The sequence below is a fragment of the Melopsittacus undulatus genome, chromosome 9 (assembly GCF_012275295.1).
Source record: "Melopsittacus undulatus isolate bMelUnd1 chromosome 9, bMelUnd1.mat.Z, whole genome shotgun sequence".
Lineage (NCBI taxonomy): Eukaryota > Metazoa > Chordata > Aves > Psittaciformes > Psittaculidae > Melopsittacus > Melopsittacus undulatus.
The window spans coordinates 25,228,446-25,256,030 of NC_047535.1; the positions used below are offsets into that span (position 1 = coordinate 25,228,446).

Sequence of the window (27,585 nt, forward strand, 5' to 3'; positions counted from 1 at the left end):
ACTTCACCATTGGCAAGCTACAAGATTATTCAGATGATCCTTAATTATATTCCACTGTTACAACATTGTCTCAATAACATCTAACAGATATTTTTCCACTTGTAATAATGCTTAATTACTAGAATTTGGAGTAGTCATTTAAACTCACTGGTTCTCCTCCAAGGAAGATGTTAACACATTTTAAGTAATAATCTTACCACTCCTGGGAAGATTTTCTGTAATCTGTCTGCTGCTGCAAGTGCCTTGGCCTTCCCTCCACTAAGACAATCTTCAAACTCATACAGTGGCTGTCGTACTGGGTTGGAATAAGAGATCTTTGCGTTGTCCACAAATGTAATCTTCCTGACTCCCCAACCCTAAACAAGAAAGTAATATAAATGACAATAAGTATGATGGGCTTTTGGGTATACTTTTGAGTAATGCCAGGAACTCGGGAAGAGTTTTGTCCAATTTTTCTAAGAAAGATCAAGCTACAAAAGCTTTTGAATCTACTCACAGAAGCAACCTTGTTCCTGCACTGAAAGAACAGAAAATTTGGTCTGTATGAATATGTTATTTAACAGTAATCCTTCAAAACCTCATAGAAAAGTAGTAAGTAACTGTGCTGATATTTACAAGTGCTGCACTGTGAATTTGCTCATTAATTTGTTCCAGAATTTCTTTTTCAATCTTTTTAATGTAAATTTAAAGCAGAATACTATTCTGTTAAGATTCTCTTACTATCTACTATTCTACTACTATCAGAACTTACTTCTATCAGCTACAGATCTCACCTCTTCCCTGCAATTAGTAGTATCAACTAATATCAATTTTGTCTATTTTAATACAAAGGAATTCAACTTTTGTCTTACATTCCATTGCAGCTGCTAAAAAAAAACCCCAAAAATCATATAGAATTTATGAGAAACAGCAGATTGGTTTTAAGATTAACTCGGGACTTACCATCAAGGTCCTTGCAACACTACAACCTAGTGTACCGGCTCCTAGCAGCAGACACTTGGCAGACACAATTTTTTCCAAATCAAGAGTAGGCACCAACCTCCAGCACATCAATTTCAAATTCAGATCCACTGATGATTCTGCTAACCTATATCATGAAAAAAAGCAACACACTTCTGACTGTTTTTGTCTTTCCGCAACAAAGCAATTACTTCTATTCCATCTCAACAAGTTCAATACCTTCTTTTTTTTAAGGAAAGAATTCAACAATTCAGTATATAGGTAATATAAAAAACCAAACTCCCAGAAGCATACTCCCATATAATAACAAGGTATACGTAAAGGAGATGAGGAAAAGGCATTTTTTACACTGCTTGTTCTTGTGACACATGAGGGTCCTACCCATAAAAAATTAACCATTCTGGCTATCAGCTAAACTGGAAAAACATGCAAAGAGAAGATGCCAAACATCAATTTTATGTAAATACACAAATGGTTCCTTGTAAACAAGGTGTCAGCAGAACACTGCTAATGAACTTTGCTTATAAAAGCTGTGACTACACTGCTTTAAAACAGAGGAGTAAATCACTACTGAAACAAGAGTAGAAAGACAGCAGAAGCTTAAAAACAAACAAACAAACCAACCAGTTTGCAGACATTTGACAAGATGGTTATTAACTAGGAAATTCTGCTAAGAAAACATTCTCTTTCAAAAGCTAGGGCATACAGGAGTGTGCCAGCTGGCTACTCTGGGCTTGGTGTAGAAGTCTACTAAAGCCAGATACTTCCTTAGGAATTGGAACATGCTTGTAAGGGCTTCTCAAAAACGTAACAATACAAACCTCAAATTTTGGTAAAAAAACTGATGCAAGCATGAAAATAAAAATAGCGCCTTGGCCAAGATTCCCGTTAAGCTGAGTGATAAGACACAGACCATTTGTCCATAAACTTCTGTTTGTTTTTTAAATTATCTGGTTTCTGTATTCAGTTACATCTGTCCTTAACATTAAATATTACACTAATCCCTAAAAAAAGTGTGCAATCTTCTGTGGGGAAAATTTAGAAGGAAAAGGAAATAGGAAATCCATGCTCAGCCTAGTGTCAGGTTTTTATATCATCAGAAGACAGGGTGTTAAAACTCTCAAGTCAGGTCATCACAGTTCTTAGATTCCTGATGGTTTCTTTCCTTTATACATCATAAAGAAAATCTGCAGTGTGCAGTAAACTGTTTGTTTAATAAGGATTTAAGATTGCAGTTGCCAAGGTTGGCATATTACCAACATGTCTCCATGGGAATTAAGAGAAGCGAGCATACACAGAAATAAAGGTCACATTACATTTACTTAAAGAATTAAGAGCCCTCATATGAACCTTCTCTAACGTCTATGAATGTACTATGAATTGCCACAACTGCAAGACCAAAATGTCTGACTTTGATAAGTGAACTATGGTAACCTAAATCATTAGATCACCATGCTCCTGCAGTTTTTCAAAGTCAGTGAAAGCAGATGAGCCAAGAGGCTGTATAGCTTAGACTTTTCAAGCCATTTACCCTAGATTATGTGAAAAATGATAAAAATTACTGTCATGTTTCCTGAGCTCTTTCCTGTTACACTCTGACACAGGCTGAACTTTTCTCCATGCTTACTTTGATTAATAATCTGCAGGTTATAGAATTCAATGAAACACACAGGCCTGTAACACTGTGACCTATATCCACTCCAGTTTAAATATAATGCACTTGAAATTTTGAGCTAGAGTCAAAAACTGCAAACATTTCTGCTGCATTCAGAGCACTCTGCCCTATTAAAGCCTTTTTCCCCAATAGGGCTATCAAAACAATAGAGAGTTTATGTGTTCCTGTAGATTATTACCTAACAGAGACAAATAGTCCTTGCATTTCACATTTCAACTTGCTAATGGCTTAAACCCAAGTAAGGAACACTACAGGAATATAAAAGATAATGAACAAACCTTTTTGGATCCATGCATTCACTGAGATTCACCATCCTTGGACCCATCCCTCCCTTTTGGTTTTTCTCCCATCCAACAGCTTTTGGACAATCTAATTTGACATATTAAAAAAAAAGGGGGGGGGGAGGAAGAAATTTGAAATGTTAATATCACAGGATAGGGAAAAAAAAAATATTTTTTTTTGTTAACCCTGTTGGAAAAAAATTCCACAAATTCTGAACCTGTAAGTAAATAATCTGTATCTTAACACCTAGTATATGTTACAATACATATTTTGCTGCCTTGTATCAGCTGAGAGCATTGCTTCTTGGATAAGTGCTTTATGTTCAGGTGCCAAATGTGCTACTTTTGCCTGTCCAGCTTGCTTCAAACCTTGGACAGAGATGGCATCATTCCTCATCAAGCCTCTAAATATTTAATGTCAAACGCCTCATCAAGCCTCTGGATATTTAATGTCAAACACACTGCTATGTTTAAAACCAAGGAAGATCAGCATTAGGAACTTCATAAATTTTGCCAAGATCAATCATCTTCATGTTCCCTAAGCCCCATCTGTAAATTCAGTATAGAATTATATACCCTAATTCTATAATAATTATTTAATATTATATAATAACTCTATAATAACTAAATAATGTAAAGCATTCACAACTTCTTGAATGAGGCAGAGGAGTTTTGTGATGCTGCCCTGTATCCATAAATTAAGTTTGGGATTATTTTCTAATGTTACAAGTTCATTGCTTTAAAATACATCTGCCTACATCACTATGGGATTGGACTAACAATTGCATGCTATAGCAGGCTTCTACCATTTTAGCCATGTACAGAAAGTCTGCAGTACAAATTCACTAGCATATGCATTTTCTCTAGTTGAGGGACTGCATACAAATTTGACAAGAAAGAAACTACTTGCTAATTGCCTGAGTTTGTGTTTCATATGACACCAGAAAGACTTGACTTCTTTTGTAAAATAGGAACACAATTGAAGGAGGAAAAAATTACTACAATATGGTGGGTTTTTAAGAATAAATTATTTCCTTTAGAGATACTTAATAGAAATTCAAACCATTTCAAATCCATTTAAAATACCTCAGCATAAGCAATGACTTAGTATTCATTTATTTTTTCCATCTTCACAGTGATTGAGGAGGGAGAAAAAACAACTGAAAGAATTTTTTTAAGTGGCTTACCCGGGCCAAGGGCTCTCTCTGGAAGTTTTATTTCAAATATAATGCTGTGTGTTATATCTCTCACCCCTTGCATGGTCCTATCTCTGAAGCAGAGAACTTCAAATGACTGGAAAAAGCTGCCCCTACCATTAAAAAAGAAAATATAGAGATGCATGCAACTTCTTCAATAGGAAAGGGACTTCTTTTTCACTGTTTCACAGAGACTCTGCAGATTCTGAATAAGTTTTTTCTGTTAGTACTGGAACACTGGTTTTCCTATCAGGAATTAAGAAAACAATTGCTGAGGATGTGAAAATGACTAGTTTGTTGTGACATAGCTCTAAAAATGTCACTGACTGCCCTCTATCATTTTTACAATGCTGCCAAATAAACAGCATTTAGCAGAATCAAAAGCATTGAAGCACTAGAGCACACATCAGGTGACATGACATACTCTGCCATGACCCAGGCAAGATCCTTCTCATTCTTGATATTGTGCCATTGTTTGAAACAGGTATAAGGGACCGCAGGGTCTGAAACATTTCCAGGTAAATGCATGAATGTCAGGGTTAGGAATAACAGGAACTTGTGAATGTCAGAAGTAAAGAACAGAATAATATGCAAAATCAACATCACCAAAGGTAAGTTAAAATGTTGAAAGTTAAATCTCTGGTGGGTGATACCAGTAAAGCACCATGGGGGGGAGCAATGCTAATTTGATGTCAACCATAAACAATCTTTGTGGGAAAAAATTAAATAAATACCATTTGTAGGCTGCCAGGATCAGGAAATTTCTCAGTGGCCATCCTGGATATTGGGCTAAGTTACATGGATCATAAACTCCAACTGTCACCTGCAAATAAAATTGCTCTAAATGAGAATTCATCTATCCATATTCATATATATGGATATATGGATATATTCAGTTCACAGTACAACTTATCTGGCCTTTTTAATATAAAACTGCTGGACAGAGAAGGCTCACACGCATCTTTCATGTATTTGCAAATGTTTAAAACATTGTGACACTAGATTTCAGCCAAGTGTTTGCCACAGCTTTTTCAAACCATTTGTAAATTAAACATTTTTAGGTTAGAAAAGGACATAAATTTCTCATTACCTTTCCCTCTTGGTCTTGGAAGAAACCATCCCAGTTTTTCAGTAGAGATATCTCAACAGAATTGTCATGATGCTTTATTAAAAAATAAGGCAAGGCTGTAACCCCCTCTTTCTGGCAAAGTTCATCATAGGCTTTCTGAAGTGCTTGAATCTAAAAGCAAAAAGCCACCTGTAATTAACAGTTTTAACCATCTTATGCAGAACCACAGTGTTTTAGCAGTGGAAGGAACCAGATGATCTTTAAGGTCCTTTCCAACCCTGACTATCCAAGGATTCTGTGATCAGGGAAGGGTAGCTCACTCCATCTTAGAATGCAGCTGATACAGAAGCTGTAAAGCCCATTATGACCACAATACCTGAGATCAAAAATTCAGCTGCTAAAAAAGCATATGTCAATGCAAATTTAAACCAGAGCATTATCACTGCTGCTAACTGATCTACCAATAGAAATTGCATTAACGTAAAAAACTTATTCTGATAACCACAGTAGCTTTATAAGAAGGTAAATCTGACCCTCTACCCCTCTACTAGCACAGGGACTGAGACTCACTTGATTTATTATATGTATTTTCAGTGTTTCGTTGAAACTCTCTTTGGATCATGCCAGGTATTTCTGCACTACTTATTACTACAGAATTAATGAGGGTCTTCTGAGAAGAAGGGAACTAAGTAGTTTTCACTGAGAAATCCCAAACTGTTTCTTATTGATTATTATGCCATTAGAAAGACATTCACAGTTATGCAAAGCAAAAAGGCATATGTGAGCAAACAAGGCAAAACAAGCCTTTTTTTCATCCTTCTGCACTGTAATATGAAAGAAACGGCAAAAATTTGCTAACTTTTCTCCTAGAAAGAAGTAATACTCCATTATCCACTTCTTTTTCTTGTCCAACTATGTGTTTTATTAACAATCTTGTAATTGTTCATGATTTAGCTCTAATGGGGGATGCTCTTTTAATAAAGTTTCTTAAAAAGATGAGTTTCAAAACCCATATATTCGATAAGCTGTATATAAAAATGAGAATATACAAAACCTCCTCTTCAAGAATTTGTATGCCACAAATCAATACAGCTGAAGGGATTTTAAGCTGAGAGATTTTATATAATAATGTAAAAATAGGTGAATAAAAATACTACATGGAAATTAAAAAAAGTGAAGATTTTAAAAGAAATTAGATTCTCAAGTTAATTCAGTATGTGCTAACAAAAATATTAAGTTTTACAGCCCAGAAAACTGCTTAGTGTTACAGACGCACAACATGTAGTATACCTGATTTAAAGGAAATCTGTTACCAAGACACACTGGTTTCTGAACTACATGAATTCCATCAGGAAAGCAGAGAGCAGGGTAGCAAAACCAGTAATAAAAGTGGTACTTCTTTAAATCCTAGGGAAAAAAAAAATAAAAGGGAAAAATTAGACAATAAATACATCAATCACAGTAAATACTGGTTTCAAATACTGATCATAACACTGACGGCTGATGATACTAACCATATTAACCACAGTTCTCCACACTTCATAAGGCACTGTGTCATGACTTTAGAAAGCAATAAAAAAAATACTAGAAGACTTCCCCTTCTCTGTTTTTATTTCAGACTTAAACAGACAATGTGCATAAGCTACCTCAAGTTTTGTCACCTGGAGCATTATTGATTGAAACTTTCAAGTTGTTAAACATAAAACAGCTGTTCTACTTTTACTAACAACTCTAAGGTCATCAGATAGTCTTATACATTTGTAGGAAACATTGAGATGGCACCAGCATTTTTTAAAGGATTCATCCTAAAATATTCTGTATCTGTACACAAGAATGGCTTTTTAGGGTTTTTTAAAATGCTTTCAGACATTTTAAGATGTCTGAGAATGATCCTGATAACATTAATATGCTAATACTAACACAGCATTTCAGACAAACCTATTTCATCATTTCCACTACAATGCTCTCAGTATGAGATGTGTTAGCTTTACTCACTGCGAATGTCAGCAGCAGGAACCTGTTCAAGAGCATAGGGTTTTCCAGAGCAGCTCCAGATTTTATTGATTCCCATATCTGTAGTGATTGTGGGGACAAGACAGAAGAAAAAGGGCAGAGAAACAAAGCAGAAGTAGGATGAGAACAGTTGCTGAAATCTTTAACTCTTCCAGCTGCCTTTAAAGGCAGTACATTTTACGTTGGTGAGACAAGAAGTTATTTAATCTAATCACAGGAATCAAGGACTGGTCAAAGCAAAGTGTCTCAGCGTGAAAAAATACTGCCTTAGTTTGACTTTCATGTCTCACCAAGCCATGACATTTAATTTGGTTACAGTGCAAGCAGGCTAGTCCCTTCCTTTGACAGCCACCTTTTCCTTGCTTTAGCTCAGTCTTTCTGCTCTTCTGGAGCTTCCCTATTACTTTGTTACACAGATGTACTACAGTAATCTAAAGTTTAAACTGAGCATTTGCTGGTTTCTGCGTGTCAAAACAAATGCTAAAAGCATGCTCTCCAGAATTCAAATGGCACCCTTTAACTTAAAATGTGGCCTAGTAGAACACTGAATGAAGTCTCCAAGAATAATTAACTACTTTCTACTCTCTTGTAAAAGATCAGTGAAAAACAAACATCAAACTACTCCCTCCAGAATAAGTTAAATCCTGAGTGAGCATGGAAAATATCTCCGATATTTGGCACAGAAACTATAAAGCACTTCACTGCTTATTTCCAAGTCCTTTTTACCAGTTCATTTGAGTTTTAATCTTACCTCATTTGCTTCTTTTTCCAGAAGCAACTTCTTATCACAGGATTTGAAAGTCTCAAAAGTATTGGTATTATACAATGTTCCTAAAGCAGGACAGCAATGTGCTGGTGTTGAAGCATTCCTGAATAAAAGAAAAAACCTATCAGTGGTAGTAGCTACTTCACAGTGTAAAGTTGCCCTGACATTATCAAATAATGGGGTACGGTAGCAAAAGTAAACAACAGCTCTAATGAAAGCATTTTTATGACCATAATGCTTTATTGAACATGGTTTGGTATAATAACCCAGGCAAATACAAATCTACATTATGACTTAAAAAATACATCAGGCATCTATATTTTCTCTAAACAAGGTGGCATTAAATCACAGATTGAAGATTTTAAAATTCTCATCAAATATAAACTATCCATGACAAATGGGATTTTTCACTAAGAAAAAAAAATCAGGACTTAACTTTAGGTGTATTTTACTCATATAAAGAGCTGCTCAGTAAAAAATTTATGGCTAAAAAACATACCAGAGGAAGCCTAAAGCAGACAAAAATTGAGTAGCTTTTATAGTTTGTAACATCATCAGCGGAAGAAGCTGATTGCAAATACAGTATGTATTTTCCCTCCCTTTTTGAATGTAAATTAGGTTAAACCCCTGAAATATTCCCTTAACTTATAGATCTGATTGATTTCATTGACCCCTTTAACACCATTCTCCTAACCCAATATATTTTTGACCACTGCTGAAACTCAAATACAGCAAATGTTAAAGTTACATAATAAATACTCCTGATGCAGTTTCCAAACTTTAGAAAGCTGAAAAGGAACTCTTCATAATTGTCTAAAGTGACTGCCGAGAGTACAGAAACAGAAGTACAGAAAATTACAACAGGAGGCGTAATTAAACACGACATAAGTTGACCTTTCATAATTTGATGTTCATCATAACATCTGAGAGTTCAAATATCATGGTATCATCCATTTTCTCTTAACCTGAAATTCCTGTTCCAATGTCACAGCTTTCTTCCAATCTCTTTGCTGCATACACTTTCAGTATTGTACCTAAAAGCTTTTATATAACAATTAATGGAATATCTCATGAGAAATTATGCAAAATGCACAAAGCCTCTCTAGGCTCCCAGGATCCTTGCCAAGCAAAGCAGAGAAAGCCATTTCAGTGATTTACAACTTTAGAATCTACCAATATAAACCAAATCTGTTCCTATCTTAGTTATATTAGTGTCTTCATGTACAAATTAAGGTAAACCATGGTACGTACTTACATATCAAAGGCACTAAACTCCAGTGTCAAGCGAGCTGGCAAACCCAAAGGATCACCTAAACAAAAAGCAGTAACAAGCTTCTTTTAAACTGAAATACCTAAATTTCCCTCTTTTTGTTAGTTATAAATTACCCACAGACACATCACAATTCACAGCTCACCCAGCTGTGTTTTCTAACTTTTCAGCAAAAAATCTAATGCTTGGAAGCAAAATATCAAATACTTAGAAGAACGACAGAAGAAACCCAAACTACTAAGCAGGATGTTCTGTTTCTACCTACCATTGTAATAGTATCCTTTGATAACTTTAGGGGTCTCATCCAGTCGATACTCATTGAGTTTCTTCTGGGTTAGCTCATGCCAGAATCCTGCATCCAAGGCACTACTGAAGGGAGCAAACTGCAGCTTTGAGATTGCAGGCTCTCCAGGCTGGTGCACCTCACTACTGGCAGCTGCCATGATTTTAGTTAATGACTACTGTTAAACGGAGTGCTATAAGAGAAGATACACCTGGTAAGTATTACTCAATTGACTGTATTACTCACAACTACTCAAAGCTTCATTTTAATACATTTTATTGAGTTAAAGTGTAGAAAGCCTTACTCCTTTCAATGTCTAAGTTAATTTTTTAAAATCATTGATCTGAGGTCATTTCAAAGGATGAAGCAAAGTCCTTCCAATTTCTTGTGTGTAAAATTATGAAAGGCAAGTATATGTTCTGTTTGGCCAAGCTGCATAGAAGGATTTGATTTCCTGACAGACATTCCATGAATTCTCCTATTATTTAGGATACTAACATTTCATTTTGCTAGGTCTTCACTCTCAGCCTGTAGTGAGAATTGAACATTCTTATTAAAGTCTCTACAAATTAACAAGCAAAGCTAGCAAAGGGAAACTGAGCCCAAGAGAAGTCTTACAGCTAGCAAAGAGCAAACTAAATATTGCACTACAGTTTTACTGTTCTGAAGCTTGAACAGTTCAATTTTATTGTCCTGTGAAATAACTTATGCAACAAAACAAGAACTTACATGCTTTTATTTCATGGGTTTTGGAACATGAGGAAGGGAACAAGAGGTGGGCTGAACTTCTTAATAACTGCCAAATCACTAGCTCTTCTCTGAAAGACAGTTATGCTTTTCCTTAAGCAATACTTCCTTAACAGTGTAACCCAGCTATGCCTTTTATGTTCAGTTTATACAGCTCATCTCCTCCTTCTACCATAAATGCTTTCCTTACTTGATGGTAAGTTGTGGAATGTGGAGTTTTGGACACAGGCTTGAAGTTTTCCATATTTTTCATAGTGGAAGCTGAATGGTTCGTTTTTTTCATGACCCTTGCCTTAACTGGCATGTTGTAAATACAGCATTTTATTGTCTCCCCACACTTTTTTTTTATTTTCTTAATTTCTAAGAGCTGCTGGAATTGGTGGTAATGTGAACTTTAAACTCTTTTCTGTGTGTAAGATGTAGCAGTAGTAGCAAACATTTAACTTTCACTACAACATGGGTCTTAAGCCTTACAAAATTTTGTTTGCAACTAAATGCCACAGAAAGCTTAGCATAAGCCAGGCAAACAATTGTTTGTTGTATAGATCATACCAGTAACAGTCATATTACACAGTACTTGATACCACGGCTTTCACACTGAAATTTCCATTGGAAGGTTCAGTAGCCACCTACTCAACATTAAGCCATTAACATCCCTCTCCCCTTTTTATCAGAAGCTTGGGAAAGTATTATTCAAGACTTATTAAGAAAATTAATAACAAAAAGGAACACAAAGTTGTTCGTTTCCTTGCCAAGACAAGCTCTATTCTAACTGAAAGTTTACTCGTCTTTTTTTCAACTTTTCAAGTAGATAAAGCTTTCATTTTGCTTCTCCCCTGACCCCAAGTAAGTACATGACATACCCAACACTTGTGTGTATTGTCACTTTACACAGCAAGCAGCCAGCTGACAGCACCGACATAACAGACACTGAAAATACGTGCCTAAAAGCATCCACGGGGAATAAATTTTAACACCCTGTTATTTTCATTAATGGTGCACCTAAAGAGTTATTGTAAAACTGAAGAAATGAAACCAGCGGGCCTCACTATGCTATGCACATGCAGAGAAGCACATAAAATCACCTCTGATGTGCTAGCACTTTTGAGAAGACTCTCTAATGTACTTTAATGTTAATACTCACATGCTTTCTTAATGCAAGATCAGTAAGCTAAGGTAAATTTATGTAGTAAAATTTAGAATCCTGTAGATTAAATGTATACATGTTGTAGAACTTGCATGAAGGAACCCATTCAGCCTCAAACAGTACTAATGGTCATTAGGAGACTACAACTATAAAGACTAAAAAAAAAAAAGAAAAAACAAAACCACCAACATTTTATACAGGGAACAAACCTCGAGTTTCAGAAGGACCCAGCTTTGAGTGCCTGAAGTGACCAGACTGACCACAGCTCCTCAGGCACTTCTCAGTTCTCTCACTGGGAGCACATTTAACACATGTGAGCAGCGCAGATAACCCAGAGCAGGACTGCACTACCCCGTGTCCAAGTTCCAGCACTTGCTCGGAAGCATGCAAGCACTTAAAATTGATCTAATGGAGAAACATGTTAAATGAAAAACATGCCAGGACTTCGAATATTTGTCTTCCCCTTGACAGACATAATTAACCTGTGGTAAAAAGTACGATTAGCAGCTCTACGGCATTTAAAACTGTCATGAAGTTACAGGTTTTACACCAAATTCACGTAATTCCCTAAAATCTACAGCTTTTCTACGGAACTTTCGACTCTGTGGTCCCGTCTTCACCATTTTGAAGAACTCCTCTGGATCTCGGTGACAAAGTAAATCACTATTTCCTACCGCTACATCTCCACAGAGCTGCTTCTTGGCTGGTGTCCGTCACCAAGCCCGTTTTCGGGGCAGTCTCCCCTATTTCTCACAACCACACTGACAGACAGGGGCCGCCAGCGGCTCTGGGGATGACCCGCCCCGCGAGCCCCCGCCTCAGCGCAGCCCCGCCGCCTCTCAGCCCTCACACCGCCGCGGCCCCTGCCCGCCCATTTGCTCCTGACTGAAGCCGCAGCTCACACCCGGGAGCCGGCAGGGGATAGTCCCAGCGGCCCGAGACCCCCGGGACACACCGACCTCGAGGGGCGCGGGGGTGAAACGGGAGCCCGAAGTCGGGCAGGTCTAGGCTGGGTACAGCACCCTCATAGCACACACACAATCCGCTCACCGGCTGCCCGCTCCACACTTCCGGCATTGCTTGCTGGCACGGAGAAGTGACGTCACTCTACCTCGGCCACGTGATGGAGGAGAGGGCAAGCACGGGGGACCGGCGGCTGGCGGCACGCAGGCGTCATGGGAGGGTTCGCTCAGCTCGGGGCGGGGCTCTCCCGTCTCCGTCCGTAGTGCCCGGGGCTGGACTGTCTTAGCGGAGAGATCGAGTTCTGTGGAGGAGCGGCCTGCACGTTGATGCGCGCCGGCGTTACCTCAACGTTACCTCAACGTTACCTCAACGTTACCTCAACGTTACCTCAGCCCGTCCCCTCCCGTCTCCACAGCTGCAGCCGCGTGTGACAAGCGGGCGAGGGCCGCTCCGCGAGGGACACGGGGTGCGGTGTGTTGTAAAACCTGCCTTTCCCTGCGCGGGGAGCTGTGGGTTGTGTACCGCACTGCTGTCCTAGGGAGAGATTGCTCAGGGATCCTCTGTGAGAATGAGCTGTGAGCGGAAAGCCGGTGGCAGGTCGGCTGTGGCCGTTTCCTGCTCCTCAGCAGCCATGCAGCTGCACCTGGAGCGAGGTGCCCGGTTCCGTGTCTTCCCTCAACCTCCTTGGTAAAAGAGAGGGAACACAGACTCGTGGAGGCCAGCCAAGGGTCACTAACGCTGTCTAGGGGTTGTAGTGTATATATGAGGGACTGGGGAAGCCAGGTTTGCTTCGTGTGGAGAAGTCGGGGCCGAAGAGGGTCTTGAGTAGCTTGAAGTGGAGAAAACAGGCAGATTGTTCTTAGAGATGCACAGCAAAAAGTGGGAAGGAAAAGGGTGGATATCAAAACAAGGAAAATTCCAAATGAACATGTAGAGAAAAATCTGCCGAATGTGGCTGCTTAAGCGTGGGAATCAGTTCCCACAGAGACTTTGTAATCCCCATCCTTGGGGACTTGACTGCACGAGCCCCTGAATAACATGATCCAACTTTGAAGCTATCCGTGCTCTGAGCTGGAGGTTGGACTACATGGCATCAAGAGGCCCCTTCCAACCTAAAGTCTTGATCAGTCCATATCCATTTTCACATATCCAGAATACAAAGTGTGTTTTCTACAGAACAAGCATCTCCTCTTTAGGCAGTTCATGTCAGTTATCTGTCAGGGAAAACAAATTTGCCAGAGCTGCCTTTGTTTTGGAGCACAGAAGGCTGCAGTAGCACCCAGATTGCAGAAAGGGCCAGCAAAATTGGGAGTAAGCATTGGAGGAAGAGCCACCATGAGCAGCCAGATGACCACGGGTAAGGTCATATAAATCCAACTGTTCTGGCAGCACTGGAGGAAATCTGTGCTGCTAAATACACATATTTATACCTGATGTTTGGGTAGAGGACTTCCTGTGGAGAATGAGCCAACTAAGCTTTCCAGGAATTTCATAAATAAACTGGAAAAAAACTTGGGAAGCTTTCTAGAGATGCTGTACCTTGACTCTAACTGAATTGCATACTCAGATTCTGCAGTTCCTCATACTGCATGCTACTTAATGACTATTGGTAGTACCTTTGCTCTCTTGGACACTTTATAACTCAGTTCTGCAGTTTATTTCCCCAAGGCTGGGAAATATTTTAGTATGTCACTTTTTAGGGTCTTTTAGTATCTTTTTACATTAAATATAAAGTGAATGCTGATGGCATTCCATCGCAATAGCTGTAATGTCGTTACCCCAGTCTCCACCGGACTATACCCTAGCTTAGATTCAGTCTTTGGTTCAAGTTTTATAATGTGGTTTATGAAACAGCTGTCAGCTCATAACATTGGTCATGAGAAATAATACCAATACAGGGCAGAGGGATGCTCTTCTACGATCCCACATCCGTGTAGTATCTCAACTAGACATGTCATACCTGAAATCAGACCTAGATTTCTGCACGACAGTTGTAGTTTCGGGAGTATGGGCGATACACCTAATAGGCTTGCAGTCATGGACTGTCATTTTTACACAGGCTAGCTGACCTGGGAAATGACCTTGAGATAAACACATGAAACTGCTGATGTATACATATGAGCACACCACAGTGAAGTCTTAAGATATAAAAGAAAGAGGCATCCCAGTCAAAGATCTCTCTGTGCCTGGGATCCTCTGGAAAGTGGCTATAACAAAGCTAAGGAGGGGCCCTGATGGGCACCACCAAAGCCCAGTGGTCATTGAGATTTATGCTGGAGTTGACTGTTGTAGGTATGGTTTACCTTGTGACATCTTCCTTCAAGCAAATAAAAGTGTCTGCAATAAACATGAGAACAGCAATCAACTAGAAGGCAGGCTCTCTAAAATCAAGAAACATACTGTTGATGGTTTTGGCATATAATTCCATAGGTAGGACTTTCAATTTCCCCAAGCAAAATTTTACAGAGAGGGAAAATATTCCTGGTATTGAAGATTAGAATAAAATAGAAGCAGATTCAAACTCAACCATTCTTAGGGAATATGGACTGAACATGTCTGGGATAAGATAACTTCTCAGAACTGTTTCATTTAGCTTCTATTAAAAGTTTGATAAAAATAATACTTATTTAGGTTCATAGATTGCTTTCCTTTTTAGGATTTAAGTGAATTTTACACACCATTTTTGAAGAACAAGACCACAGGATACAAGCAGAACCTGGCAGAACTGTTCTGTCATCGCTCATTTCTCTGGCACAGTGCCTCTCCTTTGAGCATTTTGATATGATACAGAGAAACAGTTATTACCCCTTGAAGAACAGAGTTGAAGTATAATGCGTGTGTGGTGAGGAGGAAATTAGATTGCCAGGCAGGAGACCTGAGGTCAGGTCCTAGGTCTGTGTTGGTTTGGAAAATTAAGTTCTGCCAGATCACAACAAAAGGCATTTGACTTTACTCAAGGCATTCAATTTAATAACATGGGCAGCAGTGGGTACTGTGTGTTTCTTGTAAGGAATAGTTTAGTGGAAACATACCTAAGTTTAAACCCAAGATATTTAGGTAGACAGCATAAAATCATAACGGATACAGTTATTGTTAAAAATGGGAACATAATTAGACTTGCCATGTGTCAATGTGGTTTTAAACTGTGAGCATACACAACCATACATTGTTTCAGTAGGAGCTCTTACACTTTTTAACTGCTGCAGATCTCAGATCACGGTTTTGTAGCAGCCTAGTGTGTGTGCTTGTGTGTCTGTGCATGTGTAGGGTGTGCATCTCACATTTGACTCTTTATTTTCCTATATGATTGTAAAGTGACCATGTAGAGACGCCTTATTTCGGTGTCAGGTACGTATGATTTTTAAAGCTAATTTGGAACTTGGTATCAGGCCTGTAAACTATTTTTATGAGCTATTTCTCACAATGTGTTAACACTGATAGTTCTTTTTGTCTTCTAATCTTCAATATACAAATAATCTGATGAAAATAAATTCTTTTGTCATTTTACTTCATGAATAAACAAGAAATGAATATGTATGCGTAGAATTAACGTGACATTTGCAAATGAAGTAATTCTCATTCTGGTGGAATGCATGTACTGAAACTTTCAGGTTTATTCTTACTCCTCCTTTTTGGGAACTTAAGCTACCCCCGCTAAGTTAGAAGGCTCATACTCCAGCATGCTTGGTAAGCAGTGGGAAGATAACAGCAATCTGCAGAATGTGGGATCTTCTCTAGAACTTTTCACTCACGTCTCTGGTGCTTCTATATTAATATTTTAAGATTAGAAATACATTTTTAAAGTGAATCTTTCAGCCATTTTCATTTATTGTGCTATCACAAAGTGCATCACAGAGTGGTCTCACAAAGAATGTAATGGAGCTTAGCTGACGGAATGAAGCCAAAATGTGCACCTACGCTAATGTTTCCTTTATCGAGTGCTGCATTTCCTGAAAATAATGTGGGAAAAGAAACATGGATTAGATAGTGGGATGTATTTGCTAATTGCACCGCTCATTTAATAGACCTCCGTAATACACGGTATTTGATGCAGAAGCTCAGAATTCTTGCCATTATCCACTAGATGTCACCATTGACACAAAAAAAAAAAGTGAGAATGTGTTTTTCTGCCTCTCAAAAGCTAGGCTGGTGTGTCAGGGACAGTAGATAATGGTCCATGGTGAAACACAGAAAGACAGAAGACTACTGTTTGTCCACTTTGGCTCCTCCCTGGAGAGTCCTGCTTCGGCTGCTCTCCGGAAAGTCCAGCTTTGGTTCTTTCCTGGAAAGTTCTGCTTTAGAACTTCCTGGAAAAGTCCCAACCCTTGGAGAGCTTTCTAAATACTGCTAGCCACTTCTTCCAATGTAGGCTGGCCCCCTGTGTCAGAATGAGTGTGCATTTTTGTTAGCATAAAAGCCTGAGCCTCATGCATTGTGGAGAGGCAGAATCTCATACCATTCAGGTCAATGTGGTCTCCACAGGGATGCCCATTAAGGTTAAGCCTGTCACCTTGCACTGTGATGATGTTTCTCGGAGCTGGTTTCCTGATCATCATTACATGGTCCTTGGGGTTGGTAAGATAACCAAACATCAGAGATATTCTTTACTGTATTAATAAACTAGTTATTATTCTTTATTGTGTTGTGTTTCTTTCAACTCGGAATCCTTGAACTCCAGAACAGTTGGTTGTTCTCACCACACCTTAATCAAAGTAGAGCTGCAGTCCAAGAAATCTCAAGGAATTTATTATGTTCTCCTAACTGTGTGTGTCCTGTGACTTTGTTTGTTCACTGGCAAGCATTGGAAATATTTTACAGGAAACCACGCCTGGAGTATTGTCAGGAGGCTTGGCCTCACGTGGTGGTAGTGTTCTCCATACTTTACCCTAGTTTGCTTTCCTCTGCTTCTCTTACATCCAGAGCCATTGGAATTGTCTATTCAGTAAAATAAACTGATAAACCCTGTTATGTACTTTGATGTTGTTCAATTGGAAATTTCAAATAGACAGTATCCCATTTTCCTATTTTATTGTTATAAATATCACATCAGAAAAGTCCATGATCACAACTTACTCTGTCTTTATTATTAACACAGAATATGATTATGGATAAAAGTGAAGGGAAATTACAAAATATTCATGCAGCTTTATTTGCTCAGGTTTAGTGGTTCTGTGTTTCAGTTGTACCAGAGGTAGTCTTTCTTATAATCATAAATTTTTAAACCAATTTTCACTGATTTTGTTTAAGTTGCCATTTCGTGTATTAATACATGTTAAAGTCAGAAAAGATAAGACTTCTTGGTAACCCTGGTAACCCATGGGTGAGATTGTTTTATTGTCTTATTTATTGTTTTATTGTGAGACTGTTATTGTCTACACTAATAACTGGAGCTGACTTATTTCCTCTGGGATCACTTAAATTACCGTGCATTATGGCTGGAGTTGCTGTTGCTATCACAGTAGAAAAAATGGCTGTGAATCTGAGCAATTGCTTGTGAAAGGCCATTGGATTAGAGCATATGTTTCAAAAGATGCTGCTTTGTAGTCCAAAATAAGGGGTATTTTGCTATTTGAGCAGATGCAGCTTTTCCAGTAGCAAAGTTTTAATTCTGGAATGAATTTTGCTGCCTCTATATTCTGTCTCTTTATTTTTCCTCCTAGATTTGAGTTCCCTAATTGCAGTTTTTCCTGCATGGTACTTGAAACCAAAGTCAGCTAATCTTGGAACCTTGTATGATACATTAAAAAGGACTGCAGTTTCTTCCTTTAACATGTTTCCAATTTATTGATATGCAAATATATTAGGGCTCCATTTAACATTTAATACTTTAAATACAACTGTTTAATTTCAGACAAAATTGACAGAGGATAATACTTTGCATTTAGTTAGTATATTATATCCAAAATTTGTGAGAATGAAGATACTACATAGAACATCCCTTCAACCCATCCCACCAAAATCTTGACAGTACTCAGTTGAAGGAGTCCCAGTTACATCAGGACTTTGTTGTTACGCTAACTGAGCAATTTCAGAACCAAAATAGTATTCAACAGGTGATGAATTCATCGGCACAACAAAATGAGCATAAGGACATTATTTCTACATTGAGCTCAATGAAGCTGGTTTTACAGATACTTGTTGTTCAAGTTGTGGACCTGCGCAACATGACATAATGTCAAAGCCAGCCCAACTTTGAGCTGTAGGTTGTACTTACACAGCTTCCTGAGATCACTTCCAATATATTCTATTTTTGCGAGTTTCTCCTGAAATGTTACAGCATTTATAGCATGATTCATAAAATGCAATTAATTATAAAGGATAGAAAAGATAAACACAGTTCATGTGTTTTATTTTCGGTTTTGCAAGCTTGAGTTGTTGCTCATGAGTTTGTCTCATTATAATAATTAGAGTTTGCCTACTACAAGATAAGGGTATATGGATTAGTAGTGCCATTGCACACCTAGGTTAATTGCCAGCTTATAGGAAGAAGAAAATACATGTTGTCTACAATCAGCTATATTCTGTGAGTCTAGAAACAGCAGCATACCTTTCCTGAATAAACAGTGAGACTGGGTTGAGTCGGAAAGTCTTAGCAAAATATCCAGGATGTAAAACCCAGTTTGTTTTTGTTTCAGTGAAGTTAACATGTACAAGTCTAGATGAAGCAAGCACAGTATTAGAGGTGCAGTAGGTTACAGGATGACTTGACATTTCAAAAAAGTTGATGATTTGATTGAAGCTATAAATAAATAGATTAGATTTTTTTAAACAGCTGAAGCTTCTTTCTTAGACTATGCAAAGTACCTCTACGTGCACATTTCACTTCACAAGCAATGTTCCCGTGTTTAGTTAAGTTTAAAGAGAAAAGATATTTGTTCAACTGCAGAAACATGATATCTTCTTTTGCTGTAGCTGAAAATTTAGTCACTGAAGATCTCTATTTGTATATTGTTTTTGTTCTACATGACAAAAGAGGTAATATCAAGTTGTAAGCAGTGTATCAGTTCCGAGATAGCCCCTGAGTTTTTCATATTCCTGATGTGAATTAGTTCCTCTTCAAATGTGTAGAGCTGTTCAATGCACACTTCCCACTTTTACTAACACTTGTTTATCAACTGCAGTTTTCCAAAGTCGTGTTTGTTGCCCATTGTGTTTGTCTTTCAAACTGGAACATTTTGGTTGGTTGAAATCTTTAGCTGCTTTTAAGCTGACAAAAATGAGACCAATATCAGTGAATGTGAAAGATCTTTTTGAATGTCTTCTTGAAATTCTGATTACAAAGAGGATACAAGAATGGGTTCAAGGTGGAGTTCACATAGCCAAGCCATATAGTGAACATGTGTAACTTTGAAAATCTTTCATGCCCATGGAAAGCTATTACCATAAACAATACAAAATAGGGAATCCAGCACAACATAAAGGCTGCCATTATGACCCCTAACTGCTTAGCTGCTTTTCTCTCCCTGTTCACATGCAGTCCTTGAGTGTGTGTTTTGGAATGGGCATGCAGACTTTGCCAGGTTTTCCTCAGGTAAGACAGTCCTTTGAAATCCCTGTTCTCCGTCTTTTCCTGAGGACTGCCAGCTCTTTCATGGTTAGGATTGGAGCCCTCTCCGTTAGGTACCTCATCAGTGAAAGTCTGGCTGTCTGATGCATCACTTAAGTCACTGTCTTGTGAGCAAGTCTCCTCTTCAGTTTTGTTCTCTTCTGTTACACACACATGCTTCTTTCCTGCTTTATCTTGGCCTGACTCAGACTGGGCAGTGGTGAGAGGGAAACAGCCCCATTTAAGGATTCTCCTATTACTCTTGCCAACGAATGTCTTTGAAGACTTGTCAGGATCACTGAACTGAAGCTCTGCCCCCATATTTTCAGGCTGAGGGGAGATTTGTTTGTGTTTTGGAGGGCTGTTCTCATCTAAGATTTGATTTTGAATGCAAACGTTTTGCTTGTCCATCTTACAATGATGTTTGGAGTTTTTTTCTGAGACAGGCTGATGTGATCCATTGATGAGCTCTCGGTGTTGACAGTGTTTTCTAACAGCTCTGAATATTTTATAGTAGAACCACAACATCATGATAGAGGGTATGTAGAAGTTCACAATGGCTGTCAACACTTTAAACCAGGTGACTTCCGAGAATTCAGTTTCACACTTGGTTTCGGTTACTTTCCTTTTCCCATGGTTAGCAAAAACATGCCATCCTAGGATTGGGATGACCCACATGAAAGAGAGCAACCAAACCCCCAAAATCATTACTGAAGCTCTCCTTTTTGTTCTATACCTGAGATATTTCAGTGGTTGCTGAACTGAACGATAACGATCAATGCACAATATGAAGAGATTGAAAATGGATGCAGTACTGGCCACATAATCCATTGACAGCCAGAACAAACAGGCTGATAAGCCTAGAATCCACTGAGAATTGAGGAGATAAACAATGTTCAGGGGCATAACAGCTGAACCAACAATCAGATCTGCAATAGAGAGGCTGACAATGTATAAATTGCCAACGGTTTGCAGCTTCCTTTCAGTTTTCACAGCACATAGTACTAATATATTCATAACAATAGTGATGAGTGAAATGCTTCCCAGGAACACACCTAGAACAGCTGGTTGACTGATAGTTGAGTTGTCTGTAGTGTTTTTTGACATCTTTTCCACAGGAACACAGAATGAAAATCAGAGAAGATGCCCAGGCCTTGGGAATTCAGTCTTGGTTTACTCTCCTGGATGAAAATAAGTGCTTTGTGACTTTTATTTCCACAACTGTAAAAAAGAAAAGAAATGTGCTCAATCACTGTGGTACTAAAATAAAATAATTAATCTGTGCTTATGCTCAGCACTGTCCCTTTTAGGGCTCTCCCAGATAACATGGTTTTACAACATTTTAATTTGTGTTCTGTGAAAAGCACTGGAGCAAGCTCCATGAACCAATCCACAATGGTTTGCAGAGGTGTTTCATGGGCCTTCGTATAATTCTGACCACAGAATCCGGAGAAGGAATTTCCGTTCTTGCTGTTTTACCTTATTATATCTCATTGAAGTGGTAATGGCTTTAACCTGCTGGAGGAGAGATTGAGGTGAGCTCCTAGGCAGAAGCTCTTCCCTGTGAGGTTGCTGAGGCGCTGGCACAGGGTGCCCAGAGAAGCTGTGGCTGCCCCATCTCTGGCAGTGATCAAGGCCAGGTTGGACACAGGGGCTTGGAGCAAGCTGCTCCAGTGGAAGGTGTCCCTGCCTGTGGCAGGGGTTAGAGCTGGATGAGCTTTAAGGTACCTCCAAACCAGTCTGTTATTCAGTGATCAAATAGCTATCATGAGCCATAACATAAAATACATATTAGCAAACCAATTTAAAATATGTTTATATAAAGCAAATTAACGTGTTTTGTACTAAATAGTTTTCAACAAACCAGTCATTATTTACAGATTGCATCTAATAGGCTGAGCATAGAGCGGTTGGGTTTAATTATCCACCCATAATAGGGTACCATATCAAAGGATCATGGAATGGTTTGGGTTGGAAGGGACTTCAAATATGTCAAGTGACAATGCATTCTAAGCAATAAAGACTCCAGTCAGTACACATCTTTAGCTGATAAAGTCTCAAACAACTTCTAAGGCCACAGCCAGTGCCTGTTTTCACTGGTAGGCAGTTGTTCAGTTACACATAATAAGTGATCTCTTCCTACCCACAGATTTCAAATATTTAAAGATGGCAGGCCTACTTTATTTCAAATACAAACTAATAAAAGTTCAGGGAAAACAATAGGATCTTTCAGCATTAATATGCATCTTGCAGTCTCTCAAATGTATATAAATATAGGGTCTTTTAGGCTGAAGTCTGCTAGTTGTTCAGCTGCCCAAGAAATGTATGCAAGAAGTGTCCTACCATAGCTTTGAGAGGCTGTGTCATTCCCACACGCTTGCTGTTGCTGTTTGCTGTATTAAAGTGGGGAGTGAATTGGAAATAAGAGGAGCTGGGACTAAACACATAGCAAACCCTAATTATGTGTTAGTCACTAAGGGTCTTCAAGACAAGTATCCAATCATGATATGCCAAATTGTTGTAGGTGTGTGTAAGCAATGGTATATAAGGAGTTAATGCTTTGCAATAAATGGCTTTTTGTCTGATCACATTGATCTCTGACTGAGTCCGTTCCGCGGCACTCCATCCCTGGCAGTGTTCAAGGCCAGGCTGGACAGAGCCTTGGGTGCCATGGTTTAGTGTGAGGTGTCCCTGCCCATGGCAGGGGGTTGGAACTGGATGATCTTAAGGTCCTTTCCAACCCAAAGCATTCTGTGATTCTATGATCTACAGTATTAATCACTGGAATGGCCTGGCAAGAACCGTTTGTTCTTGTCTAAAGTGGGTAGATCTTGAGACCGGATTAGGATATTGAAGCTTTACAGTAACACTACATTTTCTCTGCTGAAAGATTTATGGTTTTCACATATGATCTTTTGCAATGATGACTTTATAATTATTCTCTCACCAAACACAGTTTTGTTAAGCTCAGAGTAATTTATGGTTTGAGTACGTTCATGAGAAAATAAGCCACTCTTAAGTGGAAAGCGTCTCCATGCCTGCAGTGTGGTACAAGAGAAAACAGTAAGCTTCTCCTAAGAAGTAAGAGTGACAGCACACAAAAGAGCATGCAGAGAAGTTTGATTTAGTTGCAGAAATGTTACATTATTGGTCAGTACCCTCTAATATTGCTCTGTATTTGGAGCTCTGGCCCTTCTGTCACAGTCTTGCCCACTAAACTTACATTGACTGTTACACCACTGCCACTCTTTGGTAGAATTAGCACATTTTACCACAACTTTGTCCACAGGAAGATAACTAGAAAATAATAAGCCTTGCTCCATATCATGGAATTCACTGATCACCTCTTCTGTGCTTTAAGAAAGATTATAATCCACAGGGTTTTTTTTCTTAAGCTTCCTACCATCATCATTAGTAGTTGATGGTACAAAGTATGAGCAGCATTTAGTCATCCTGAGAGCACTATTTGCAATAGCAACTTCTTGTTCTTTGTTGAGGCACACACCATTTTGTAGTGGCTGTAGACTGTGGTATATGTACCCCAGTTCAGGAGCTACTGGTTTAACTCCTCATCTGTAACTCAGTTCCCAGCAGAGGAACTGCAGTAGTACTGAATAAATGTGTTGCAACATTTGGACAGTTTCACTTTCATTTCATTGAACCAAAGTGCACTAATACAGAGCAGATTTTAATGAAAACAATCAGTGTAAGGACTTGGGTAGCTCTTTGGAATTTCTAAAACCTGATCTCACCAGGAAATGTCTTCTTTAATTTTTACTATCTGTAAAGAGCTTTTTCTACAAGGAAAATCAGCAATCAAGACTTGTTTATTATTGTATCATAGTGAGAATTCTTCCCAGGAAGAAGAATCTCCTGAGAGATGCCAAGTGGATGCCTTCCTGACTCATTAGTGCAGGTGCAACCTATTAAGCCCTGACTAAGTGGGAGTTAAGTCTCTAGAAACAGATGTTGGTATATCTCTTATGGATAGGTTTTAAAGAAACCACAGCTACAACAGGCAAAGGCTAAGCTAGAACAGAGTTCTCGTTCATCAGACTAAGGTCAAGGCAGAAGGTAGGATTTGATTTCAGATGACCTCTGTTGACTGTGTTGCACTTAAGAAACCTATTAAACTACATAATCTGAAGCTTTAGTGTCTGGCCTGTCAAATTTTGGCAATCTTACTGAATTGGCCTCTTCCACTCACATACTTATTGTACAGGCAGTGAGAGTTATAAATGAATCCTTTACTGTGTAAACATATTGAACATCCTGACTTATAAATACTTTTATTCCTTATTTCTATTATGATTTTTCCTTTGTGAGAAGAAACTCTTAACCAGCAGATTTAGACATCTGGCTGTCTAGTTTTGCATGAACTTGTATTGCATGCATTTGGTATTAGAGAATTTTTAGTGGTTCTTGATGTAAATGCTGTCTTGGGGAAAAATGAGGTCAGAACTAATGTAGCTAATAGACACTACTGCAGATGTGCTGAAATCTACTTCACAGACTAGTCTGCAGAGAGAAAATTGCTGTCTGCGTTGCTGTAGTGATGATCTGCATACTAATTTCAGGAGCTGGGTGCCCTGGGAAACAGTTCAGGTCTCCAGTGTGCCAGTAGTGATTGGCGAAAGTACTGTTCTGGGGAGAGTGAAAGCAGGCAGCTTGTTTCTGAAGCCTTCTCCACACTTCCACTTCCAAAGAGAGTGTATGGTCCAATCCTATATGATTATTGCATTTCTTTTTCTCCTCCTGTTCAGTCACTTGTCCTAACAGCGTGGTGAACAGGCTGTATCATTTCAGAGCAAGAACAAAGCAGAATGAAAGGAGTAAAGTGGTCACATCATCATTCCTAAGACATATTTATTCAATTATCTCTGGGAGTGCAAATGGTAACTAATTTTAAATTTAACTGAAGGCCTCTTGAAATCCTTGCTTTGAATGGGCAGGACACTGTGAATGGTCTTCTAATGCTTAGGAACTGTTGGAACAAGTCCAGAGGAGGGCCACGAGAATGATCAGGGGACTGGAGCACCTCCCATATGAAGACAGGCTGAGAAAGCTGGGGCTGTTCAGCCTGGAGAAGAGAAGGCTGCGTGGAGACCTCATAGCAGCCTTCCAGTATCTGAAGGGGGCCTATAGGGATGCTGGGGAGGGACTATTCATTAGGGACTGTAGTGATAGGACAAGGGGTAATGGGTTAAAACTTAAACAGGGAAAGTTTAGATTGGATATAAGGAAGAAATTCTTTACTGTTAGGGTGGTGAGGTACTGGAATGCGTTGCCCAGGGAAGTTGTGAATGCTCCATCCCTGGTGGTCTTCAAGGTGTTAGACAGAGCCTTGGGAAGTATCCCTGCCCATGGCAGGGGGGCTGGGACTAGATGATGTTGAGGTCCTTCCAATCCTGACTATTCTATGATTCTATGATAGAATGCAGAGCCTATTGTGAAGGGAACTTGAAGATTTTAAGTAACATTGTGAAGTCTTTCAAGGAGAAAAAAAGTATTACTAAAACTGTATGGTATACAGAATTTGAAGCTTGCTTGTGTAAGGATATTTTCAGTCAGTGATTCTACTGTGCTATTGCTATTTTTTATTTATATTGTTGGATATTAGTGTATAGGCTGTCAGGATTGAAGATAAATATTTCTGGTTTTATTAATCTGAGGAAATGTTAGATCTGGTTTTGTAAATGAAGCTTAATTCAAGTAAAACAAATGTTTGGACAGGCTGAAAGGTTTTCAGATGTAAGTGAAAGTTCTGCTTGGGGCTTGTAGATGGTGCTTGATGTGATTATACTGCATATTTTCAGGGCTTAGTTTTTACAGAGTTTTAGCAATTGCTTCTATAGCCACATGCATCAGTCACATTTGCAGGCTACACACTGCTGTCAGCACGGATTTTCCTGATCTTTATGCTTTTATTTGGCTGAGGGTCCTGGCTTTAGTGGGGATGAAAAGATCTACAGTTTTAGCTCTCTGCTAGCAAAAGGTTTATTTCAGAAAGCTGTGGTGGTCTAAAGTTTTAGTATGAATAACACAAAGCATTATATCCATTCATGCTCTCCTTATTTGCATCCATGTATCCTGAGTCCTTAGCTTTTTATAACAAGCACTGAATTTTGTGAGGAAATTGAGTGCTTGAACCTGAGTCTCGTTGCGCTGGCTATGCTCAAATCTTGATTAAGATGCTGGAGTGTGGTTGTGAAAAGACCCTTCTGTCTCTGGTGCTCTGACCTTCACCCTCCTTCTGCCTTATTGGTGTACTGTTCTCCCTGTTGGATTAAGAATACGGTGCTGGATCCTCTCTCCACTCACTGATCTTCCACTCACTTTGCACTCATATCCTTGGGTAGCTACTAAGTGTATGCGTTGCTGTTAGATTTACACATTAAGATAGCATGATGTGCTTCACATGCATGGGAGGAATGCAATTAGTCTGAAAGTCTATTACTGCATGTCTGTGGCGTGGCAGGGTAGACAGTCACTTTCTGACTTAATAAGTTCAATTATACATCACTGCAGGGGAACTGGACAAACAAGATAACCTGTCAAAAGCAAGTTATTTCTGTAAAATATGAAGGCTTATGACCTTATGGTACAAATGCAGTTTCACACTCAAATGATTGAAAGTTTGAGATGTTTAACTTCAGTTATGCCTACACAGGCACAACTGAATACAGGGATACTGATTTGAAGCCATTTGACATGAAAAGCATGACTAACTACTTGCTTATGACTTGTCTATATGGAGAAATGCCTTGTAAAAGAAACATTGTGAAACAAATCTAATCCACCCCGTTACTGAGCTGAAGATGATAGCGACTTTGCATCTGTCCACCTGGTATTACATTTCTGTTCTTGGGCATTGCCAAACATGACGTCGGTTTCAAAACTTAGACTCGCACTGTAAGGACCAGTTCTCAAGCAAAGATGGATCATAGAAGTACTCCTGTGAGGTTCTTGCTCTCAGTAGTGTAACCAGGGTGCAGTCAAAGCTCCTTTCCTTGAGACAGGGCAGTCTGTCCTGTGAACACCATTCTGGGTCTGGTGTTTGCCTTGCGTTCCTCTGTGTTCTGCTTTTTTGTTGTCATCATGAAGCTGATTATTTGATCATCTCGGATGACAACAAATACAGCTTTTACTGTATGGTTCATATATGATGCTGAGCATGTGTGAGCCCAGAGGTATATGTAGTAGGTATTGTTTACAATATACAAAAAAAATCCCGCAAAATCTAAGGAGGAGCTGATCAGAAGGGGTATCAGAGCATAATTTCTGCTGAAAATTATGATCAGAGCAGTGACAATCTGTCAAAGCCAGAAACTGAATCCAAAATACCAATATTTTAGTCTAAGGACGTGTTCACGTAACTAGTAATTTGCAATAGACAGCAAAATATCAAATACCTGCTCAGAAAAGACAGTTGCCTTTACTATGGAAGGTATATAGCCAAGAAATGAATCTTAATGTGCATTCAGAATGCTTTCCTGTGTAGTGAAATCCTTGTGTGAACAGAACATAGTGGCAGAAGTAGCACTGACTTGTATAGGCATGCATGTCCTAATGAATTTGCAGAGATGATAAACAGCTTCATGCCAAATAATATTTGAATTATGAAGGGGCCATGCCAAGCTGGGAAGCTAAACACCAAAACTGAATAGAG

General features: G+C 39.0%; 2 protein-coding genes across 5 annotated transcripts in view; both read right to left on the minus strand.

Moving 5' to 3' along the window:
* Positions 1 to 12,504, minus strand: part of ATG7 (autophagy related 7) — a 100,593-nt gene extending 88,089 nt beyond the window's left edge. For 3 of the 4 annotated variants that reach the window (XR_004080605.2, XR_004080606.2, XM_031049202.2), the window contains exons 1-12: positions 12,458 to 12,504; positions 9,496 to 9,706; positions 9,216 to 9,270; positions 7,946 to 8,063; positions 7,177 to 7,254; positions 6,472 to 6,588; positions 5,203 to 5,352; positions 4,847 to 4,935; positions 4,104 to 4,225; positions 2,914 to 3,004; positions 943 to 1,087; positions 198 to 356 (exon numbers count right to left, since the gene is read on the minus strand). Coding sequence is in view for 2 of the 4 variants with exons in the window: in XM_031049202.2 (XP_030905062.2) it covers positions 198 to 356; positions 943 to 1,087; positions 2,914 to 3,004; positions 4,104 to 4,225; positions 4,847 to 4,935; positions 5,203 to 5,352; positions 6,472 to 6,588; positions 7,177 to 7,254; positions 7,946 to 8,063; positions 9,216 to 9,270; positions 9,496 to 9,673 (1,302 nt within the window). In the remaining 2 variants the exon portion in view is untranslated. Of the gene's footprint in view, positions 1 to 197; positions 357 to 942; positions 1,088 to 2,913; positions 3,005 to 4,103; positions 4,226 to 4,846; positions 4,936 to 5,202; positions 5,353 to 6,471; positions 6,589 to 7,176; positions 7,255 to 7,945; positions 8,064 to 9,215; positions 9,271 to 9,495; positions 9,707 to 11,616; positions 11,676 to 12,457 lie in introns of those variants that run through there. The other variant, XM_031049203.2, reaches the window with a different exon arrangement.
* Positions 12,505 to 19,598: 7,094 nt separating this feature from the next.
* On the minus strand, positions 19,599 to 21,038 carry HRH1 (histamine receptor H1). The gene has a single exon (XM_005149378.2). The coding sequence runs from the start codon at positions 21,021 to 21,023 to the stop codon at positions 19,599 to 19,601; it is 1,425 nt and encodes a 474-aa protein (XP_005149435.1). The 5' UTR covers positions 21,024 to 21,038.
* Positions 21,039 to 27,585: the final 6,547 nt, after the last annotated feature.

Excerpts from the sequence above, each read along its gene's own strand:
- HRH1 (XM_005149378.2), bottom strand. The coding sequence starts at position 21,023 with ATGTCAAAAAACACTACAGACAACTCAACTATCAGTCAACCAGCTGTT.